The following is a 24552-nucleotide window of genomic DNA, read 5'->3' as shown; positions in this document are numbered from 1 at the left end:
ACACACACACAAACACAAACACACAATCTGCCTATCTAGCTATCTAGTTATCTATTAATACAATTTGATATATCTGTAGTTCAGTGAATCTAGCCCTCAACCTGATTAGGTACCATCAAATTAAAATGCTTCAGGAAGATTGCTAGGACTGGAGAATCACTGGAGACCGAAGAATAAAGCTGTGGGGAGACAGTCTTTTTTTGGAGATGAGGAAACTAAACTGGAGAATGACAAGGAAGTATTTTTCAGGGTACTATAAGAGCATGACCAGATAGCTGATTTTCTGGATCAGGTTTCTTTTAAGCCTTATCTCCAGAGCTGTTTGCATAGGCTGACATTTTAAGGCTGCTTCTGGTCAGTTTCAGCTATCATGGTGGTCTTATCAACGAGTCTGAGATAACAAAATTTTGGAAGTCCAGGGGCCCTGGCCAAACTTGTGGGTGTCCATTTGTTAGACATCTACTCAAACACACTTTTGAAAAATTGATAAATATGAAAGATATTAGTTCAGAATGTACATTAAATACTGTAGACAAAAGTGGTATGTATACCAGTTCAATAGCATTAAGAAAAATGTTAAGAGTGCAATAATTTCAACTATTTTTTGATGCAGATATAAGATAATTGTGACTATTTAAAGAAACTAATTATAGCATTCAGGTTTTTTTTTTGGCTGCATTGTTGTACAGTATACACTCACATGTAAGCCCATCAGCGGATAAGCTGACTCTCAATTTTTTATCCAAAATACCATGAAAAATGTGCCACCTACAAATAAGCTGACCTTTGAAATTTCATATATTTACAATTGGCATATCCACGGGTGGCACATTTCCCATGGTATTTTGGAAATAAATTCAAGGTCAGTTAATCTGTGGATGGGCTTATTCACAAGTATATTCAGGATATACAGGTAGTTTTAAAAAGCTGAGGGGAAAATCTACTATACATACTCATGGATAAGCCTATTTGCAGATAAACCAAACTCAATTTAGGAGGTATATTTTGGTACCTAAAATTCTCAGTTTATCCACAAGTACATATAGTATAAAAAAGGTGTTATCAGTCACCCATATGAGAGATTATTAATGGGAGATTAATGAGATTAATTAATTAATTATTAATTAAAATAGTAATCTATTAATACCATAGATTACTACAGTAATGGAAGACCTGCTTTTCCAGGAAGGTGTCTCCTACATTCAATCAATCATATCTAGCAGGGATTGAGAAAGATGCTTTCTTTTGAACAGAAGAGCTATTCATGGGTCAGATAAATCAAGATATGGCTGGGTAGGTAGGTAGCAACTTTCAGTTTCAATTGGACAACCAGAGAACTAAGCTGACTGAATCTGCAAAAATGGAAAATAAAATTGGCTGTCGGTCTCCCAAACCATAATGTGACAATGGCTATTGAATGATATCATAGTTCTCTCATTTTGCATGGTACAAGTGTTACATATCAGAGGTGGGTTTCAGCAGGTTCTGACCAGTTCTGGAGAACCGGTAGCGGAAATTTTAAGTAGTTCGGAGAACCGGTAGTAAAAATTCTGACTGGCCCCGCCCCCATCTATTCTCTGCCTCCCAAGTCCCAGCTGATCGGGAGGAAATGGGGATTTTGCAGTAACCTTCCCCTGGAGTGGAATGGGAATGGAGATTTTACAGTATCCTTCCCCTGGAGTGGGATGGGAATGGAGATTTTACAGTATCCTTCCCATGCCACGCCCACCAAGCCATGCCCACCTAGCCATGCCATGCCCACCAAGCCACACCCACAGAACCGGTAGTAGAAATTTTTGAAACCCACCACTGCTACATAAATATGGTGACGAGCCTGCTGAAGGTTGTGTGAATAAGACATGTAAAGGACGGGTTGCATGAGTCAATGTCTTGATCTCTTTCTGACCTCTGGAATCATCTGAAACACAGCCTTCCCACTTTCCTCTGTGGAAAGGTCCTCACATCCTTTTGCTTTGCCAAGGCATGCAATTATCTAAATAGTGCTGGCACGAATCATTGTGGCCCAGCTCTGGATAAAATGTTCCATATTAAACATTGGTTTATAGTTAGTTGTTAGATAGGCTGAAAGTGGAGAGAGGGAGGGATGGGAGGGAAGAGAGAGGGGGAAAAGACTGCAGCAGATTAGCTATCCAAGCAACAAACTTAACATTGGAGGTGAGAAGAATAAGATGGTTTTGATCCCAGTTTCAATTTCTCCTTTTTCCACATGAGCTCCAGGGACATGAGTTGTCCTGGGCAGCCAGTCTTTTCTCGAGGGTGGTTGAGAAATGATCCCCCTTATCACAGGGGCCTCTGCCTTAGATCAAAAACAATGCCCCCAGCAGGGCTTGGTTTGGATGGCTCCCAAATGCTTCTGAGTTAGATCTTTTGGGGAAATGTCGCAAGGGGTCAAAAGGACAAGAAATGATCCTTCTGTGAAGAAAAAAATCAGCTCTGGAAGGATGGAACTGAGAGCCTTTTTACAGAAGGATTCTGTCCAGGTTGAATTCTACTCTAAATGCAACATCTTGTATGATTCAGTGTCTTTATATTAAAGGAAAAAAAACATAGCATCTGAACGGAGCTTTCACTTTCCTTTTCTGTGGAGTGATGCAGAAGCATGAATGTGCAGGCACAAAAGAAAATGTTCATACTTTTCAATGTGAACTGAGATACTAAGCCTGCAGTTCACACAAAATGCATGATGGGAGGAAAGTAGGGAGCAGGTGTGGTGGTGTGAAGACCCTCCAGAGGGGAAAAAGCGAGAAGCAGATGGTTTTTCCTTCAGAAGCCATCATTCACCTCCTGATATTAGAGTCAGATACAAATCTTTGCGTTGGTACAACGCTCTGATTTACAGGTGGTCCTTGACTTACAGCCACAACTGAGCCCAACATTTCTGTTAGTAAGCAAAGCAGCTCCTAAATGAGTCGTGCCCCATTTTTACGAACTTTTTTTTGCCACAGTTGTTCAGCAAATCACTGCAGTTGTTAAGTGAAGCATTCGGCTGTTAAGCAAGACTGGCTTCTCCCACTGACTTTGCTTGTCAGAAGCTGGCTGGGAAGATGGCAAATGGCAATCACATTACCCTGGACAGTGCAACCTTCATAAATGCATGCCAGTTGCCAAGCACCCAGATTTGATCACATGACCATGGGGATGCTGCAATGGTGTGAGAACCAGTCCTAAATCACGTTCTTCAGTGCTGTTGTAACTATGAACGGTCATTAAAGGAATGGTTGTAAATTGAGGACTACCTGTATTTAATTATTTTTTATTTGTTTAGTAATCTCATTTATATATCCACCCATCTCAACATAAAGTGACTCTGGGTGATCTCTCTATTCATGGACTCATTTTAAAACTCCTTACTTTGTCAAGTATCTAGGAAATTCTGGTCTCTTTTATGTACAGCTGCTACTATCAGAGCAGTATGATGCAGTTTCCTTGAATGTTTCCTTAAATTCAGCTATTCTGTCTGTAAAATCAGAGTTTGGCAGCCTATTGATGATATCACCATTTGTTGTAATATAACATTATATCCTGTTCTGTTTTAGTTTATTTTAATGTTTTAATTTTTAACTCTGGTCTATGATCACAATAAAAGATTGATTGATTCTGGATAGCTTACGATAAAAAACTATCACAAAAAGCCTAAATGTTAAAGACTACAATTAAAATGCATTGTTAACAACATAATATTGAGCAAATAATATATTCAACATTGTATAACCTTAGTAATCAATGATATGCTTATATTCACAATGCAATATTTTGCAAATGCTGCAAACGTATCAGACTGAGTTCATACCTTATATTAAGTCATGGTGCAGATGGTTTAGTTTTTTTCTTGGTACAGATGAATGCAGCCACTATGATTGTAAACCATGATGGTTTAGCATGCTATGCAAACTTAAACAGTCTGCTGAGTGCAGTGGAGGAGTGTGATCATGGTATTGAGGAAAAATTTCATGAACTTTCCCATATAAGGCATTTGAGATGAATGAAAGTCATGCTTTAGGGTAGCTGATAATACACCCCAAATATTGAACTGTTATGCTTGTTAAAGTTGTACGACTATCTAAACAGAAATGCAAAGAAGCCCATTAGGAACTTCAAGGAAAAATGGAGCTCTTTCCTTTTTAAAGTTACATAAAGGTGTTACTTGGTTTGTTAGAAGTGTCCATTCTACAGCAAATTATTGTGGCAGGCCTGCGTTGCTGTAGTGAGGAAGGTATTCAAGGGTGCATTCTTGAAATTCCCTGCAAATATAAGAGCTGAGACAGAAATGCAAAGACTGTCTGGGCTCTTTTGGAGTCAGTTTAATCTTAGGTGCCCTGACAGAAAAAACTAAAAGGGTGTCAAGGCTGACATACCACAGGCCTTTGAGGTACGCTCAGAGCTTGGTACAATTTTTTTTTTAAAAAAACTTTTCAGCCTTGACAAATTCTTACAGTAAAGAGGCAGCACATTCCTTTGGAAAGATTCACTCACAAGAAGTTGGAAAAGTCAGCCCCTGCAAAGGAAAATGAATAAGCTAGCTGGATCCACTGACACCTGAGGCTTTGAGAGGCATGCTGAGGCAAAAAAAATGATTCTAACTGAAATTATATGCGTGATTGTTTGCAAACCATGATTTATAAATTATCTTCTTGTATTCAATCATAGCTTGCAGCTAAACAGAAACTATTCCTGGAGGCAGAAAGACCTCTGTCTTGAGTTTTTCATATTTGCCTAGACTTTTCTTATAGTTTGGGATGATTTTATTGTTTGTTTATTTATTTATTCATTATTAAATTGATGTGTTCTTGGTGCTGCTTTGTATCTGTACTCTGCCCCTTGGTTTCTTCATTTCTACTCTACAGTACATTTGTTGAACTCTCAGCTTCTCGTTCTATGCAGAACGGTTTAATTTGGCTTGTTGCACGTACATTCTCTTTTTTAAGCGCGTACAGCACATGAGTGTCACAGAGATATCTAATATCTTGGAGTCCAATTACTTGTATCCTGGCTGGGTGTGACGGGAATTGGACTCCAACATATCTGAAAGAAAGTAGTTTGAGGGACAATATTTTGGAGAATAGTAAAAGTGCTACAGCTTTCCAAGTGACCTTTCCAATGGAATGGTAAGCTAAAACTCTATCTCACCCACCTGTTTCTTAAAATATATTTCTCCTTCAGTGTGAGTGGGCAAGGAAGGGAGATCTGTTTCAAAAGTTGCCTTGTGGCTAGAAATGATTTACAAAATTGGGTGTAAGGGAAGACATCATGCAAATGTTGTACCCCTTTGGTGGAACCCAATCAATATTTCAAATCAAGTTAACTGGTACCGTTTCTTACCATTGCTACCAGACCGGTAGCATTTTCAAAGCTGAAGAAGGAAACGTTCATGGGCAGGTATTCATGTAGCTAACATGACTCCTTTATGTTAAAGGTGAAGGAAAGCCAGGTTTCTCCACTGGGAACTTCTATGACTCAGCTATGGACTCATATCTGAAAAACATTCTTGTGATTTCATTTGGATTCACATTTCTCTTTACTGCTTATGGAGGACTCCAAAACCTTCAGGTAGGTGAACTTTATTTGGATCTATGAGATCCTGTTGTGCACTGTTCATTCCAATATATGCAGATAATGAATTGTACACTCCCTCTCTCTCCCTCTTTTGCTTTTCACATTTCTCTGCTTTCATTCTTTCCTGATCATGTACATTTATATGTACACATGCATGTGTGTATGTGTGATGTATAACACCTATTATATTAAATACATATTGCATGGTGTATTTAATGCACTATGGTGGATGCTTGTTTATTTTATTATGTCTTTTTAAAATTGCTATTAAAACTATTCTTTGCAATTTTAATGTTCTTTATGCTGCTGTGGGAAAAATCTGATTTTCAGAGGCAAAATGCCATTGTTTTCAAACAGATGAGGTGAGATTGCATAATGGAGGAAAGTTTTAACCCCCAAATTGAAATATATCGTAAGTGCCTCAAGATAAGGGCAGTGATCCTGGTGATGTGCCAAAATGTTTTTTGTTGTTGTTGTATGAGAGCAGAAAATCTCAGCATCTCTCTCCTTTCAGCAATATTCATTCCCAATAGCCTGCTGTCCTTTCATGACTATGAACTATGAACTATGATGATGGACTGTCAATCATCCCAGGTAGACCAGACAGGAAACACGATCAGATGTGTTAATACTTCCTTAGTGTAAGATTACTTTCAGAGATTCAAATCCTTGCAATTCTGAAAGTACAAAACCCCTGCCATCTCCTTTACAGCCTCTGAAAGAAACTACAAAGAAGTCACTTTCTCTGTCCGTTATGCAGCTGTGGGCCATGCACCCTCTTAACTGTTTGTTCCCTCTGCAAAATGTACCACCTAACTTTCTCAGGCTGGAGTAGCTTTGGATAATCATTAGCCCTTTAATTGGTCTTTAATTGGCAATTGATGGCTTGGTCAATCTGGTTCCTTTCTAAAGCAAGAGACACACAGTATTTTCATTGGTCTATGCAATAAAGACTGATGAATCTGAGCGCCCTAAGAGAGGAGCTTAATTTATGGGCACCCATGGGAGTAGGGAGCAGTAGTGGGTTTCAATTTAGTTTGCTACCAGTTCGCTCATGTGTGCAGAAGCGTCTGGGCAGGTGGGTGGAGCCTCCTGCCACTGCCGCTACCAGTTTGCCCGATCCAGGGCGAACTGGTAGCAACCCACCACTGGTAGGGAGGCTTGATGAAATGTGTGTGATGATATCATCACCCAAATGCTCTGATTTCTTCAGAGGTCAGGACACAGTAAGCACATGCAGCATTTTGTAATGACAATGCATTTGTCATATGTGTTTGATATCATAGTTTCATTGCCAAACTTCTCTGGCTTAACTGTCTCTTCCTCTTTTACTATTAAATCATTGTCCCCCATATATTATTGTGCTTGCTATAAATATGTGCCTCCGTTGCATTTTGTCTGTATGTACAGAGCAGCCTCCACTCTGAAGAAGGCCTGGGAGTTGCCTCCCTGAGTGTGATCTATGCTACTCTCATCCTGTCCTCCATGTTTCTCCCATCCGTCATCATTAAGAAATTTGGATGCAAATGGACCATTGTAGGTTCTATGTGCTGCTACATTACATTCTCCTTGGGAAACTTCTATGCCAGCTGGTAATAAGTATTTCCTAATTCCTATAACATTTGCAATGCATTTTGTCAGACACAAAAATTCAGGACCATTCGTAAGGTTGCAGCATAAAATAGAGTATTTGGTCAACTAAAGTTCAACAATAAATTGGCACCAGATAAGGGTCAACAGAATTCAGGAGGGGTTGAATTTGGAATGCTTGTGAGAATGCAAGGACTCCAAACTTATGACATACTTAACTCCATGCCCCTCCACCTGCCTGCTCTGTTCCTACACATTTGGAGGGACAGATATACTATAATTTCTGGTTGACTGATCTATAGGGGGCTACCACCATGAAAGATCTAATTGAATCCAACTAAATGGAAAAATGTATAGTAAATAGGTGGATATTGTTCATTAGATGGTTTGGGCTTCACAAATCTTAAGACTGAAAATCACTTTAGGATTTGATAGGGGACAAGTAAATGTTTTTAATGAGGCTAAAAACATTACTGATACTTGAGGAATCAGCAGACAACAGCTGGGAAAGAGAACAGAGGAATATCTATAGAAGAGGTGTGCAACTTTTATTGACTTGAAGGTGAGAACTAAGTTCTTTATAATATGCCAAGATCTGCAAATGAACAGAGCCAAAACCCAACTTTGTATGTGAGTTTGTAAAGAATTAAATTGGGGTCTTAGGCTCCCTAAGATGAAGATAAGGTAAGAGAGCTTTTTTTAAAATAATAATAATAATAATAATAATAATAATAATAATAATAATAATAATAATAATTATTTATTAAATTTATATATTAAATTTAAATATTTGAGATGAGGTCAGGCCTTGAAATGATACCAGTTTGATATGGTATCAAAATGATAACGAATGTCTAGAAATATATATGTCAATGTATACTAAACTTGTGAATTAGATATAAGTTTATTGGATATAGATACAGGAGAAAAGAAAGAAAAGATCAGATTTGTGGTGTGTTTCTTCTGCCTCACTTAGCTTTGAGCATTTCTTCACCCACACTGAGATCATTTTCAGATGTACTTAAAGTAAGACACTGAGAGAAGCAGATCTCAAATAGTCTTACTAATTTGGGGTTTGATAGATAGCCATATGGGTAGGATTTATGCCACAATTTCCATCTGTAAAACTGCAGCTGTTGCTCTAGACCAGAGGTCTTCAAACTTGGCAGCTTTAAGACTTGTGGACTGACTGGAGAATTCTGGGAGTTGAAGTCCACAAGTCTTAAAGCTGCCAAGTTTGAAGACCTCTGCTCTAGACCATTCTACAGATGGTTAAGATGGTTTTGCTGATCTCTGGTTTATGGTTTAGTTTTTGTCTTTGTCTTTTTTTTTTAACCAGTCCACCTCTGACATGTCAATGAAAGATTTCTCATCAAAACAAAACAGCCACTCACACGCAGCCTTTTTCATGAGCTATTAGAACATGAACAAAAGAGCAGAACAAATAAACAGATACGCTGGAGAGTGTATAGCAACTGCTTTTGTAGCTGAGGCAACCACTTACATCTCCTTTAGGAAACAAAGCCTGAGCCAAGTGAAACCAAGCAGAAGCCAGTAAAGGCACCATCTAACGACTGGAGTTATAATTACATTTCGAAAGAAAAGGATAGGGAAAGAGAAGTTTAGCTAACATTTGATCAGCCTGGTATCCTCTCCAACCCCATGATGTCTCATAGAATCATAGGGCCCTTATATTATCCCAAGAAAATGGTTATCCAATCTTGTCTTGAAAACTTCCAGCAATAGACCATCCTGGAGATTCCTTGAATCTCCATCCAGAAAGTTGGCCAGATTAGCAGTGGAAGTTTGGGAGGAGACACCCCGACAACGTAGCCATAGGGCCTTAGCCTGGGCAATGCTATGTAACCCATGTACTTTAATTTCCACCAACCTCTAGTGAGTACAAAAGAATCAAGAGTATCACATGATAAAAAACATGGTACCTTTACACAGCAATAAATAAGTTGTACTTTGACCGTTAAACTTTCTAAAAGTCATTTATTCTCACATTATGAGGACTTATTTTATGTGTTCTTATAAATAGAGATAGTCCTTGATTTACAACTATTCATTTAATGATTGTTCAAAGGCATGACAGTGCTGAAAAAAGTAACTTGCAACCAGGTCTTGCATTCACTATACAATCTTCACAATGTCCCCATGGTCATGTGATCAAAATTTCTATGCTTGGCAGCTGACATGTATTGATCATAGCTGCAGCATCCCAGAGCCATAGGATTACCCATTTATGACCTTCCCAGCTAGCTTCCAACAAGCAGTCAACAGGGGAAGATGGATTTCACTTAATGACTGCCCAATTCATTTAATGATCATGGTGATTCACTTAATATCCACAGCAAAAAAAAAGTTTATAAAATTGGGCATGACTCACTAACAACTGCTTAGCTTAGCAATGGAAGTTCTGATCCTAGTTTGTGGAAGTTTGAGGTCGTAAGTCGAGGACTATATGCATATTAATCTATCCCTAGTAGGCACAACATCTCAAGTAGATGTGATGTGGATCAGAGGTGGCATTCAGCAGGTTCTGACCAGTTCTGGAGAACTGGTAGCGGAAATTTTGAGTAGTTCAGAGAACCAGTAAATATCACCTCTGACTGTCCCTGCCCCCATCTATTCTCTGCCTCCCGAGTCCCAGCTGATCAGGAGGAATTGGGGATTTTGCAGTAACCTTCCCTTGGAGTGGGGTGGGAATGGAGATTTTACAATATCCTTCCCCTGCCACGCCCACCAAGCCATGCCACGCCCACCAAGCCACACCCACAGAACTGGTAGTAAAAAAAAATTTGAATCCCACCACTGATGTGGACATTCCAGAATTATAACTAACAATTTTCTCTCAGCCCATCCTATTTCAAAGGACTGTTGTCATGGGGGTAAAAAGAAGAAGAGAGACCTAATTCTGTAAACTGCCTTGAACTCTCAGAAATGAGGGAGGGCGTACAAACGTGTGCGTTTGTGTGCCTTCAAGTCAGTTTTTGACTGCTAGCAACTGCCTGCAGTTTTCTTGACAAAGTTTTTGGGAAGTGGTTTGCCATTGCCTACTTTTCTAGGGCTAAGAAGAAGTGACTGGGCAAAAGTCACATGGCTGGGTTTGTGCCTAAAGCAAATCATCTTCTAGTTTTGAGCCTGATGCCTTCATCAATACACCAAACTGACCTTATAAATTTAGGAAATAAATTTTAAATAGGAATGGTAAGGAGTCCATCTGAACAAATTTACCGTATTGTTTCATTCTACACAGCTGCAGCTTCACAGCGTCGTTGCACGTAAAATTCTTTACACAGGCCTAGTTTTGATTTTATTAATGCACTGTGGAAACCCTACCCAGAAACAATCCTGTTATACTTGGCAAATAGTGGGTGGACATCACTTGAGTTTCTGGTGCCAACATTGCAAAGATGCAATTTGAAGTTCTGTTGGTGATGCTTTAATTCTATACTTGTGTCATGACTTCTTATGCAACTGTGTAAGGATTTGGCATGAGAGTGAAGATGACAAAACATATGAATCATGATTTGCCTCCCTTGCATTCTGTTTTTGTTCTTGCAGAGGGAGTACAAATAATAAATTTCTCTGAAACTCAGTAGAATGATAAGTATTTTGGGATTATGTTTTGTTTCATAAAAGTAACCAAATTACGTGTTTTTGGCAGGTTCACACTCATCCCCACATCTGTGATCTTAGGGCTGGGAGCAGCTCCCCTCTGGTCAGCCAAGTGCACTTATCTTACCGTGGCCGGCAATTTATATGCTCAGAAAGTGGGCAAAATTGGAAAACATATAGTTACCCAGTATTTTGGAATCTTCTTTTTGATATACCGATCCTCTGGAGTCTGGGGGAATCTAATAGCATCTCTGGTCTTTGGCCAGACTCCTAATAAAGGTAATTATGTTTAAATAGACCAGTGGTGGGTTTCAAATTTTTTTACTACTGGTTCTGTGGCTGTGGCTTGGTGGGCATGACGTGGCTTGGTGGGCGTGGCTTGGTGGGCATGGCAGGGGAAGAATACTGTAAAATTTCCATTCCCTCCCCACTCCAGGGGAAGGATACTGCAAAATCCCCATTTCCTCCTGATCAACTGGGACTTGGGAGGCAGAGAATAGATGGGGGCAGGGCCAGTCAGAGGTGATATTTATTGGTTCTCCGAACTACTCAAAATTTCCGCTACCAGTTATCCAGAACTGGTCAGAACCTGCTGAATGCCACCTCTGATCCACATCACATCTACTTGAGATGTTGTGCCTACTAGGGATAGATTAATATGCATATAGTCCTCGACTTACGACCACAAACTTCCACAAACTAGGATCAGAACTTCCATTCTAAGCTAAGGAGTTGTTAGTGAGTCATGCCCAATTTTATAGTATATTAGATAATCCCATGCAATTTTGCACTCGTTTTACTAATCATCTGACAAAGTACCAAGGTGACTCTAACGAATAATGTTTCTAGCATTTACACTAAAGAATCCCCTATGGATTTATATTCTATGTTTTAATTGTTTTTATTTTAAGTTTGATTTAATCCTTTAATGAAAGGATAATAGAGGCTAGATGGACTAGAACAGTAGTCAGTTCTTCTAAGAAATTGTTTGGGATTGAATGTTACTAATTAAAATCATTGATAATGAGCAATTTTACAAAGTTGTATCCATAATGGATAAAATTCCTTGATTGACCAAACATTACTATTAGGAACAAATCAGAAACTGTTAGTGGTACTCTTGAAATGTTTCAAAAGGTCATATTCATCTCAAAGGCACAGTTATTTGGGGGAAATCACAAATAATTGTTCTATTTTATCATGTGCATTAACCCATTAGCAAATTCTTGGTATAATTGCTTGAACTTCTGGACCACGGAAAGTAATTTAGAGAGAAGGACTTTGCAGCAGGAATGCACAAGAAAGACCACTTAGGAATTTATTTTTTTATAACAGAGTGTACAGAGGATTAGAATGGCCCCCAAGCAGAGGTGGGTTTCAGTAGGTTCTGATCAGTTCTGGAGAACCGGTAGCGGAAATTTTGAGTAGTTCAGAGAACTGGTAGTAAAAATTCTGACTGGCCCCTCCCCCATCTATTCTCTGCCTCCCAAGTTCCAGCTGATCGGGAGGAAATGGGGATTTTGCAGTAGCCTTCCCCTGCCATGCCCACCAAGCCACGCCCACCAAGCCATGCCATGCCCACCAAGCCATGGCCACAGAACCGGTAGTAAAAATTTTTGAAACCCACCTCTGCCCCCAACCCTCTAAGCCTTTCATAAGGACCTGAAAACCTGGCTATGTTCTCCTGCCTGGGGTGCTCAGGGTGCCAATGGCCCCATTTCCAGGCTGTATTACTAATAGACCAAATATCTTTCTTCTATATATATTTAATCTGGATGTTTTAAAATGTTTTTAGTATTTTTAATTGCAATATACTTTTTTGAATTGTAAGCCACCCAGAGTCATTGACTGAGATGGGTGGCTATAGAAATCGAATGAATGAATGAATGAATGAATGAATGAATGAATGAATGAATGAATGAATGAATGAAAAAACTCAGAGAATATCATAGACCCTACGGATATTGCTTGGATTAGAAATAAGAACACCAAGGGACTTTAAACTTCCTTGAAATAAAGCTTGAAAACTGATGACAGAGAATCACAAGTGGATTGTATATTTGGCCTTCATTTGCATATACACCATTCATTTTTAATGGTGACCATTAATAAATCCCTGTTTCCTTTTTATGTTTTTAATGTATTAGCGAATCTCACAGAAGCAGATCTGGAGTGCTGTGGTATAGGCAGCTGCATGGTAAACACCACAAATAGGACTGTGACGTCAAAAGGACCATCTAATACTTTGATCTATACTTTGATGGGAATCTACACAGGTAAGCTCTCTCAGGCATCTTTGGCATCTGATGAAGGAAAGTGTGAATAATTTGTATGTATAATGTATTAGAGCACATTTTAAAGTTATATAATGCTGGACTTTACTAAAGCTAGGTTCTTGGTTTAGGTAGTGCTTTGATGGGAGATTATCTAGAACAGGGGTGTCAACTCGATTTCATTGCGGGCCACATCAGGGTTGTGTTTGACCTTGGTGAGCTAGGGTGGGTGTGGCCAGGGTGGGCATGGCCAGCTTGACATCATTCGTGTCAGGGGTGCCTGTGGTGGCCCAAGCACTCTGCCGGCAAAAACAGGCTCCCAAGCTCCATTTTCAGCTGCAATTGCCTCCTGCAACACTCTGCCAGAGAAAACAGAGCTCAGAGCTGTCACAGCAGGAGGTTGTTGCAGGTTGCAGGAGGCCGTCGCAGCCGAAAATGGAGCACGGGAGCCCATTTTTGCTGGCAAAGGTACCACGGGCCGATCCTTCACTGTTTCCAGGACGGCCTTGCAGGCCAGATCTAAGTATCCCGTGGGCCGAATCTGGCCCGCAGATCTTGAGTTTGACACCCCTGATCTAAGAAATTTGCTTTTCATGCCTTGAGCTCCATCATGACAAGATTTAAATGAATAAATTAATATATCAAATGTTGAGTTCTTAATTGTGAGATACTTCAGAATGGCATAGAGCAGTGATGGCTAACCTTTTTGCCATCGTGTGCCAAAAGTGGGGGGAACGAGGTGGGGGGGCATGGGCGTGCCCACCAACACCCATAATTCTATGCGCCCTGCCACCTATGCATGCGCACGTGACACCCCCCCTGCACTCCCCCTACTTTTGGCACGTGATGGCATGGTGGGCCCAGTAGGCCCATTTTTTGCTCTCCCCAGGCTCCAGAGGCTTTCTAGGAAGTTGGCCAACGGGCCATTTCTGGCCTCTGGAAGGCCTCCAGGTGTATGGGGAAGGCCATTTTCGCCCTCCCCAGGCTTCTAGAAAGCCTCTGGAGCCTGGGGAGAGAGAAAAATGGGCCTTCCCCAGGCCTTCTGGAGGCAGGAAACAGCCTGTTTCCCTACTTCTGATGGGCCCAGAAGGCCCGAAAATCAGCTGGCCAGTGTGCACATGCACGCCGGAGCTGAGCTCACGTGCCCACTGGTATGGCTCTGCGTGCCACCTGTGGCACTCGTGGCATAGGTTCACCATCACGGGCATAGAGCATAAATCTATTCTCTTCTGAAAACCCTCAAATAGAGATCAAGGTTGACCAGCCATGAGGATCAATGGCGCTGAACTTCAATATATGGAAAATCATTAATTGACCAAAGTAAAATAAGAAAAATTGGGAGGTTTACAATAGGATCCCCTAAGCTTTAAAAAGGATTTACAAATTATTCATATATTTTACATACTAAAATTAAATATTAAAATGAGAAAAGTGACATCTTACATATATATAGAATCCCTACATATAAGATTTGAATAGGATATTAGAGAATACTCTAGACCAGAGAAAGAATCTACTCTTAAAGCCTCCCTGACATCAGATGGCTGTCTCTAGTTTCTGTTTAAATGCTTTAGTGAAGGAGAGTCCGCCATCTCTCAAAGCCGTCCATTCCCTTATAAGAAGACCTTTTATTTTTAGGGAGGGTTTTTTTTCCCCTAACCCAATCAAAAACATCTCCCTTTTAATTTAAATCCATTGTTTCTTGTCTGTCCTTGAAATATTCTTAGGAACATTGCAGAAAGTATTGGATCATGTTCTGTGGTGTCTGTGTTCATAGATACAAGGCTTTTCTGGATTTCTCCTTCACTCAGGATCGAAGTCATGAGGTGTAGGAATCTATCTGAATTGAATCAGAATATGAGAATTAAAAGCTATAGACCAGTGGTGAAATCCAAATTTTTTTACTACCGGTTCTGTGGGTGTGGCTTGATGAGTGTGGCAAAGGAAGGATACTGCGAAATCTCCATTCCCTCCGCACTCCAGGAAAGGATACTGCAAAATCCCCATGCTCTCCCCACTCCTGGGGGAAGGATATTGCAAAATCTCCATTCCCACCCCACTCTGGGGCCAGCCAGAGGTGGTATTTGCCGGTTCTCCAAACTACTCAAAATTTCCACTACCAGTTCTCCAGAAACTGTCAGAACCTGCTGGATTTCACCCCTGCTATAGACCAAGTCTATAAGTAAAAGCTATAGGCCAAGTCCAAGCATTTATCTGAAATAGTATAGGATCCCCTGCTCGAGCAGGGGGTTGGACTAGAAGACCTCTGAAGTCTCTTCCAACTCTATTATTTTATGTTCTAAGTTAGTAATTAGAACAAGTTGGAAGAATGCTGGAAAACCAGAAGTTCAAAAAGAATATCCATAGGGTATAGGAAAATGTATGATAGTTTAATTGCAATATGAAGTCCTCTTGTATTTTTTTCAAGTCTAAGAGGATTGGCTAACCAAAAATGGTACACAGAGTTAATCTGGAATTTCAGAACATTTCAGTGAGACATTCCCACCTTTGCTTCTCAGTGGCTCACTACAAGGGACAGCTGTGCACAGATTCCATTAGGTTTTGATAAAGAATATAATACAAACCAAAGTCAACTTCTCACCTCGGTGTTTATTGCAACTAAACTAAAATATTGATGTGAATTTCCAGGAGGTTATTCAAAATGGTTGATCTTCCTGGTGAATCCTGGATAAGCTCTGTTCCTCAGCAAACAGTTTGAAAACCACTAATATATAATTATTAAGTGTTAACGCGATTTCTTGGTTGGCATACAATATGATTCAATTCAACTGTAGTTAATGCAGCATGGATTTGAGTATTTTTATTCCTATGTTGTGAGATCCACAGCCTGTGTCAAGGGAGAGGCTACACCCCCAAATCACTGAGCTGAATATTTTCAAATTTCAAATATTAGGGATCAAAAAGTTATGCTTTCACATGATATGCTTTGAAGCATTCAAAATATGAACAGAAAAACAGTAAATCTTACCAAATTCTGAATATTTTGTAGATCATTTCAATTCTATATTCAATTCATTTGATTGGATTGAATTTACTTCAGCTTCCATCAATATAATATAATAAAAATTAACATTTCCACTTTCAGTATAATGTCCTTTCACATGTAATTCAGAAAATACTATCATTGCAAGGAAATGGCTCAGAACATATGCTCATCTGGAGCAGAAGCAATATTGACAGATGTGTGATACCATATTCATGCTAATCTCAGTAAAGCCTTTGATTTGACCTGGAATGGTAACAAATGTTTTATGCAACAGCAGATTGTGGGGTTGTTTTTTTCCTTGCTGCTGTCATAACACAAACATCACAGCTGAGCAAAAAGAATTGTGCAAAACGGATGCCCAAAAAGTATTTTGCTTTGGGTTAAAGTAAGACATTTTTAATATTGCTAATTTAAATTAGTAGCACTTAATAAGCTAAGAAATATGACTTTATCATTAAACACCAATTTTTCCAAACACAACAATGTACTCTGTTGATTTTGTTTGTTCAACTATTTCCTTTTCTTTTTCAGCTAGTGAGATTCTGGCTGTGTTGCTAGTGATTATATTTCTGGATCAAATCTCAACCAACCAAGCAGAGAGTGAAGAAAAGCCTGTGTCATCCTTTAGATCCACTTTTCTGGAAACATTTCAACGTCTTAAAGATAAACGCCAGTGTCTCTTGATACCGTTGACTATGTATAGTGGACTTGAGCAGGGATTCCTGGCTAGTGACTATAATAAGGTGGGTTATAAAATATAGGTTTATCTAATCTATTTCAGGTGCTAAGTGAAAAAATGCAGAAGGAGCAGAAGTTCACCACAGAATCTCACCACAGAGTACCCAGTGTAGACACTCTCTCAAGGGACTAGAAAACTGATCTACATGATGTGCCACCAGATGTAGTCATCTGTACATTTCCTTTGGCTCTAATTCTTGGGAAATATTTTAAAAAGAAAGAATACAATCAGTTGGGAATTGTATTGGAATTAAAGACGCACAAGTGTAGGTAGCAAGGCCTTCTAGGAGAACTATTTTCTAGGCATAGTTTTTGTTTCTGTACACAGTATAAACTGTTAATTTATACACCACTTCATCAAAGTAGTTTACTCAAAGTAGGTAGATGATAGATAGATGATAGATAGAGAGAGAGAGAGAGAGAGAGAGAGAGAGACAGAGAGAGACAGAGACAGACAAACAGACTGATTCATTCATTATTCATTCATTCATTCATTCATTCATTTATTCCTTTGATTTCTATAGCTGCTCATCTCAGCAAACGACTCTGAGCAGCTCACAATTCAAAACATATATTACAATTAAAATTTGAAAAAACATCAAAAAACAATAACAACAATAAAAAATGTTAAAACAATAAAAGCTATTAAAACGTTTGAGTACATACAAAAACGAGACATCTGTCCCATTAACAATATAGCGAGGAGGCAGAACCCTTGGCGCACGTAATGCTCCAAGCTCAGGAGCATAGCCAGGTTTTTATATTCCAGTTGCATCAGAATTAAAACTTTCAGAATTCCTCACCAATATGTCCAAAGAATTCCATCTTTGCTAAGAATTCCAATGTGTTGAAATGAGTGGTGGTTTTTTATTATTATTATTACATTTATATGGCCACCGGTGGAATTCTGAGTACTGAACAAATATTAAAACATAATATAGAACAATTAAAAAAAAACAAGTTGAGGCACCTATTAAAAAAAACTCATCGTCAACATGTTACACATACAAATGCCAGAGTTCCATTAGTATCCAGTTCCAATGCTGGGGGAAAAGCCAAGCCTTTACAACCTTCCAGAAGGCCAAAAGGGGTGGGTCTGTCCAGGGGAGGCTCTTCCGTAAGGCAGGCCTGCCGTACACTTCCCAGAACCTCCGAGATGACCTTGTTTCATCAAGGAGACCCTGAACATGTTACTTCTATTAGATTACTAGAACAGGCGGAAACCAAAGGGATAGGTATCAAGCAATTACAACACACCTGGAGGATACTACTTTGAGGATGAGTAGGTTGTGTCTTTTCAACTCCAGGTCCAGTTTTCACTTGTTTTTGTGTTTAAGAACAGCTGCAGTAACTGATCAAAGTCCTAGTTGTCTACCCATATTGCACAGCAACGGCACTCTGCATTTAGAGGCTTATAGCGAGACAGAGAATAGTGCTTTATTGATCATGTAAGTGTTGCATGAATATTCAACACCTACACTCTGAAGCACTCATCAGACCTTTAACTGCAAACAAGAAAATTGAAGCTGCTGCTCTGTATAATAAAATAACTGTGGGCACTTCTCTCTTTCTCGCTTTCTTTCTAGTCCTATGTGACCTGTGCGCTTGGGATAAACTTCGTTGGGTATGTGATGATCTGCTTTTCAGCTACAAACTCACTCGCCTCCCTGCTGTTTGGCAAGATTTACCAGTTCACCGGTAGAAAGCTTCTTTTTACATTGAGTAGGTAAAAGCTAACTGGGTGCTTGCATACTGTAATGGCCAAAGTGGATTTGACTTGAGCTTTGAGGAATAGGATACAGCAGGGGTGGGCTTCAAAAATTTTAGCAAGGGGTTCTCTGCCTGGTTGCTGGGTAGGCATGGCCATGGTGGGCGTGGCCTAGTTGGCCTCCTGCATCATGGTGGGGTGGCATTTTGTCCTCCCCAGGCTACAGAGGCTTTCTTTGAGCCTCCAGGAGGGCGAAAATGGCCTCCCCAGGTTCTGGAGGCCTCTGGAAGCTGGAAATGGTCCATTTCCAGCCTTCCCAAACTTCCTATAGGCCCTTCCCAAGCCTCCACGCACACCCTGCACTTACCTGCATCCAAAACGGGCCATGTGGGGACTCCTGGGAGAGGCGGGCTGGGCGAGGCCAGCCAGGAGTGGGATTTTGGGGTTCTCCAAACTGTAAAGAATCTTAGCTAGAGATTCTCCTGAACCCCTGCGAACCCCCAGCAGCCCACCCCTGGATACAAGTTAAGCAATTGCTCAAGTACATAGTCAATCTAGGGAACTTCCCATCACTAGCAAGATAACAAAGCAACTGTCCCAATAGTTATATAAATATATTTTCTAAATCAGTAACTTTATTGAAAAATTCTCCAAGGGTACCAGAATTATAATTCACTATAATTCCAAGAGTTCTCAGAAAACCATCTGTAGGTAAAGGAGCTGAAGGTTTCCAACTTGGAGAAGGTGTTCTGGAAATCACCTGATCTATGGGCTTCATGAAATTTTGATCCAGCTTATTAATTTCAGTACCTGACCTCATATCATCAATTCTGGTACTCTTTTTATAATGTATTCATATAGATATATGTTTTTTTTAAACAAAAAAATGGTCTTAGGGCTGTGCATACTTTGAAAATGTTTTGGAAGAATTCCTTTAGACCTTACATAAATGTGACTATTTTGCTATCCATTGGAATAGCCTTGGGAAAAGGAGGCTGCTGCTTTAAAGGCATATTACAGCAGCAGCATCTTTTTAGAGGCTAATGTGGCAGCTTGGGAAAAGGCTGCCTGAATGAGAGAGGTCAGGTGATATATGGAGTACTTGTTCCATAGAACTATAGAGAGGAAGAGACCTTAGAGGTCATGCAGACCAGCATTTGACTCAGTGCAAGATTCCCTACAGCAAGGGTGTCAAACTCGCGGTGTGATGTTGTTGTCATGTGACGTATTGCAACTTTTTTCTCCCTTCGCTAAACCGGGGGTAGGGGTGTGGCCAGCGCATGACACATCCGTCCCGTGGGCCACGAGTTTGACACCCCTGCCCTGCAGTATATCTAGTAGATGATCATCCACATTCTGTGGGAAACCTTTAGCAAATGAGAACTTCCCACATAATGTGGCAGCCTTTTCCACTGCCTAACACTTCATACAATCACGAGATTCTTCCTAATGTCTAATCTAAACCACCTTCCTTCATTTTAACCCACTGGTTTTAGTCCTGTCCTTTGTGGCAATAGAAAATATAATTTCTATGGTTGAGAAACGCTACCTTCATTTTTTCCTTGGCTGGACCAATCCTGCTTCTTTCTTCCAGAGTTTACTGGGTGCTAGAAAGGAAGTTATAGGTAAGGTGCATATTGGGTCCTACGAAGCCAAGCAGTTCTTAAATTCATAAACTGTGAATTGGAATGTTCTTTACTGTTTTCTCATGATCTTTGCTTCGTCCAACAGGTGCCATTCTCTATCTCAGCTGCATAATAGCGCTATTACTCTGGAAACCTCACTCAAACCAACTTGCCCTATTTTTTATAATACCTGCCATCTGGGGTGTAGCAGATGCTATCTTGCAAACACTAACCAACGGTAAGCATTTATAGTGAGAGAAGGCCAGCAGAAAGATGAAATAGGATTGTAGGCTTTATGCAAAGGAGATAATATCAGCAACTGTATTAGCCTTGCTGGAAAGGGCCTCCTCAGCATGAACTGTTGGATTGAACTATGTTCTGTTTGTGGATGGCCATTTAGGCCTGTCCTTCTGTGCACAATGATCACGCTCTATTTCTATGCCAATCTGATGAATTTTTAAAAAACTGCAGGAAGATCCACCTACATTTCTGTGTCCGTAAAAATGTATACAATTTCTTGAACATATATGTAGTTGCATTTTTCCTTAATATGTGCCTTTTAATGCAATGCTTTTTACAAAGCATGCTCCCCCCCACCCCCAACACAGGAAGAAAATACATTGTAAAATTCTGAAAAGGGAAAAACCTGAAGGATTTTGTATTGCAGTTTCGATAGTCAGCAATGGTAGAATTCAAATTGTTTTACTACCGGTTATGTGGGCGTGGCTTGTTGGGCATGGTGTGGCTTGGTGGGCGTGGCTTGGTGGGCGTGGCAGGGGCAGGATAGTGCAAAATCCCCATTCCCACCCCACTCTGGGGCCAGCCAGAGGTGGTATTTGCCGTTCTCCAAACTACTCAACATTTCTGCTATCGGTTCTCCAGAACCTGTCAGAACCTGCTGAATAGCACCCCGATAGTCAGAGTTTTGGATACATCAGTTCCCTTTAAAATAATGAACGGAGTAAACTTCATTCCAAACCCATAAAATTATTTGATCCCTGAGGATTGTTAAAACTTAGCAACACTTAATACATTTATCTTAGAAGGCAACATATTCTGCATACTCCCTCTAGAATTTCACTGCCAGGGAGCGGCCTGGCATCAGTCAACCTTAGTAAGACCCTTTGAAGGAGGTGTTTTTTTACTGTTTGCCACCTTGAAGTTCTGTACCACCCCGCAACCAGACTTGTTTAGGTTTCATTCAAAGATCTTTGTGTGTTTCTGCTTGCCTTTTCAATTCCGAGAAATGGTAAGCTCAAATTACTAAACTAACACTACAAAAGGAGATGGAAAGAACAGGACAATTAAGAAAGATCATTGTTAAACTATCATAATGTAACATAACAGCCTATTTTATATCTGGTTTTGTTTTGTTTTTTACAATCCATTTGAAAGTTATGGGTGAAGATTTATTTTTATCATTCACATTGACAAATAGTATCCAGCAGACCTTAGCTGATCTCAGAAGCTAAGCAAGATTAACTCCGATGAATAATTAGAGGAGAATTGCCTGGGATTCCCAGGATTGTAGGTTGGACAGAATTTTTGTAAAAGTAAGGTGAAGCTCTGAAGAAGACAACGGCAAATTATATATCACTGCTCCAAATCATCACATAAATCAGGGGTCTCCAACCTTGGCAACTTTAAGACCTGTAGACTTCAACTCCCAGAATTCCCCAGCCAGCAAAGCAAAGCAAAACACTGATCTAAATTATCTAATGGTTACATGAGTTCATGCTAAGTACTATTCATTGGGCACTGGTGTTATAAAAGCTGCATACCCCCTGAAGAATCTAATGTCTGTTCCTGTAGTCTCTATAAAAGACCCTGTATACTCTCCTTGTATGCTCAGAAGTTCTTTTTTTTTTCTTTCACAGAGTAGTTAAATAGTAGACTGAGATGACTTATACTGTCAGTTCTAGTTGTGGTCATTAAGCAAACTACCGCAGGTAATTAAGTGCAACATCACATAACTGGGTCTTCATTGGCTCTGCTTTTTCTGAAGTCAGCTGTGAATGTCACAAATGGCAATCACATGTTCACAGGGCACTGCGAGTATCTTAAATTCACACCAATTGCAAAGTGCCCAAATCACAATCACATGATCATAGGGATGCTGTAACAGCCACAGCTTTGAGGACCAGTCATAAGTCTCTTTTTTCAGCGTTGTCATCACTTCAAACAGTTGTTGAATGAATGGTCAGTAAGCAAGAACTATCTATATACTACTCCAAGCTATATGCTGAGCCTTGGCCCAGTTCTCTCACGAAAGGATCATTACATTTTAAGGAGAATGGTCAAAAATTCATCAGCATTCAGAACCGAAGCAAGCTGTCTTTTAGAGTTGGGAGCTACTACTAATCAAGAGCTCCCCCTAAAGCACACCTAAAGAAATGCAGGATTCAGCCTCATTCATTCCCGATAACATTTGTTCAGAATATGTGTGCGCTGCATTTAAATTTGCAAAGCTAAAAATATCTCAAGCAGCAAATGAGGGCAAACCCACTTCTCTGTCTAAAAAAGAGAAAAGCCTCAATGAAGTTTTGCCATTCAGAGCAGAGATATGCGAGCCAAAGGATTTGATGCAGTGGTGAAATCCAAATTCTTTTACTACCGGTTCTGTGGGCGTGGCAGGGGAAGGATACTGCAAAACCTTTATTCCAACCCCACTGCAAAATCCCCATTCCCTCCCCACTCCTCGGGGGAAGGATATTGCAAAATCTCCATTCCCACCCCACTCGGGGGCCAGCCATAGGTGGTATTTGCCGGTTCTCCAAACTACTCAAAATTTCCGCTACCGGTTCTCCAGAATCTGTCAGAACCTGCTGGATTTCATCCCTGGTTTGATGTGATCAGGACACTGCTTCCCTGCAGCCATAAAAGGTATCCCAATCTATAACAGAGTGCCCTGCGAATACTTGATACTAAAGGAAAGGTATAATAAAAGATTTTAATGCAGAATCACCTTTGTTTGAAATAGGTGACAACTGTTGTTTAAAAAGACATAAATCTGAGCTGATGTTGTAACGGTTATCTGATATCATTCCCTCATTTATTTTTTATAGCTCTCTATGGAATTTTATTTGAGAAGCACAAAGAGGCAGCCTTTGCAAATTACCGCCTGTGGGAGTCATTGGGCTTTGTCATAGCCTTTGGCTACAGCACCTTCTTAAGCGTCTCCATCAAACTGTATATTCTGGTAACTCTACTGATTGTGGCAATGGTCTTATATGGAGCAGTCGAATACCTGGAATCCAAGGTGTCTTCTAGAACACCTCACACTGCTAACCAGGAGCCAATCACATCACAGCAAGATGCTCAGTCAACCAATCTCTAATTAAGGAAATCTATGTAGAAAAGGTTCTAAATCAAAGCTTGCATAAGGATATTTACTGGACAACAGAGCAAGGCCTGAATGATGGCCATGAGAAGGCTCAAGGCACTGCTATAACAACGTGCATAGGGTTTTTTTGATTCTACTTTTGTGATAAGACTGTGCAGTATTATGAACTTTCCTTGTACAGACTGAGCCCAACCTACTTCATAGGATGGTTGTAATGGGGAACAAATCAGAGGATGGAGTCCTGTGTAGGCCACCTGAATTCCTGGAGCAAAGATAAATAGTGGAAAAATATAGCACTGATTTTCATTTTACCTTTTTTTTTTAAGTGGTTTTTTTTTCAGAATCAAGAAAATATTCCTAGACTTTCTTTTCTTTTTTTAATTGTATAATCTCTACCCTTTTTCTCTGCTGGTGACTTTTTTTTGTCTCTTGCACTATTTTAAAAATTAAAAATAAAAATAAAAACCACTATTTCATAGATCCCGGCAAAAGGAAGTATAGAAATGATCACAGTGCGTAAGAAGCATTTGCCCAGTTGAAACTGGGGGGGGGGGGTTTCCTTCCTCGCCAAACAGCCAATGAACTGCTGAAGTTAGTTTCTATTGGCTGAACCACTCTGGCCAATTGAGTGCCTTCAAGGTGTGGAACAGGGGAAAATGGAGCGCAGCAGAGAGACACGATCTGAGCTCCCTTTGAAGATAATTAGGAAGTTGGTAGGATTTCCTAATTATTATTCTTTTTTCCTTCTTTCTGGTGACTGGGCAGCTAGACATTGCTAATCAACCTTTTATACAGGTAGGTCTTGATGTACAAACACAACTGAGCCCAAAATTTCCATTGCTATGCGAGACAGTGATTAAGTCAGTTTTGTCCCATTTTACAACCTTTTTTTTGCCACAGTTGTTAAGTGAATAACTGCAGTTATTAAGTTATTAAAATGGTTGTTAAATCCCCATTGTCTTTGCTTTTCAGAAGTTTGCAAAAGGTGATCACATGACCCTAGGACACTGCAGCCATCATAAATACAAGTCAGTTGCCAAGCATCTGTACTTTGTTCATATGAATGTAGG

The 24552-nt window shown here is 40.0% G+C and overlaps 1 protein-coding gene across 4 annotated transcripts in view; it reads left to right on the top strand.

Annotated features, from left to right (window-relative positions):
- UNC93A (unc-93 homolog A) overlaps positions 1-24434 on the top strand; it is a 39127-nt gene extending 14693 nt beyond the window's left edge. For 2 of the 4 annotated variants that reach the window (XM_034428469.3, XM_034428470.3), the window contains exons 2-9: positions 5435-5568; positions 6985-7166; positions 10838-11067; positions 12936-13064; positions 16600-16811; positions 18393-18528; positions 20246-20377; positions 23205-24434. In XM_034428469.3, coding sequence (XP_034284360.2) covers positions 5482-5568; positions 6985-7166; positions 10838-11067; positions 12936-13064; positions 16600-16811; positions 18393-18528; positions 20246-20377; positions 23205-23476 — 1380 coding nt within the window. In that variant the 5' untranslated portion in view covers positions 5435-5481 and the 3' untranslated portion in view covers positions 23477-24434. Of the gene's footprint in view, positions 1-5236; positions 5569-6984; positions 7167-10837; positions 11068-12935; positions 13065-16599; positions 16812-18392; positions 18533-20245; positions 20378-23204 lie in introns of those variants that run through there. The other 2 variants (XM_060692327.2, XM_087882882.1) reach the window with 2 other exon arrangements.
- The last annotated feature ends 118 nt before the right edge of the window (positions 24435-24552 follow it).

This window comes from Pantherophis guttatus, chromosome 1 (assembly GCF_059756535.1).
Source record: "Pantherophis guttatus breed Tessera chromosome 1, ASM5975653v1, whole genome shotgun sequence".
Classification (NCBI taxonomy): domain Eukaryota; kingdom Metazoa; phylum Chordata; class Lepidosauria; order Squamata; family Colubridae; genus Pantherophis; species Pantherophis guttatus.
This window is presented reverse-complemented; position numbering and strand designations above follow the sequence as displayed.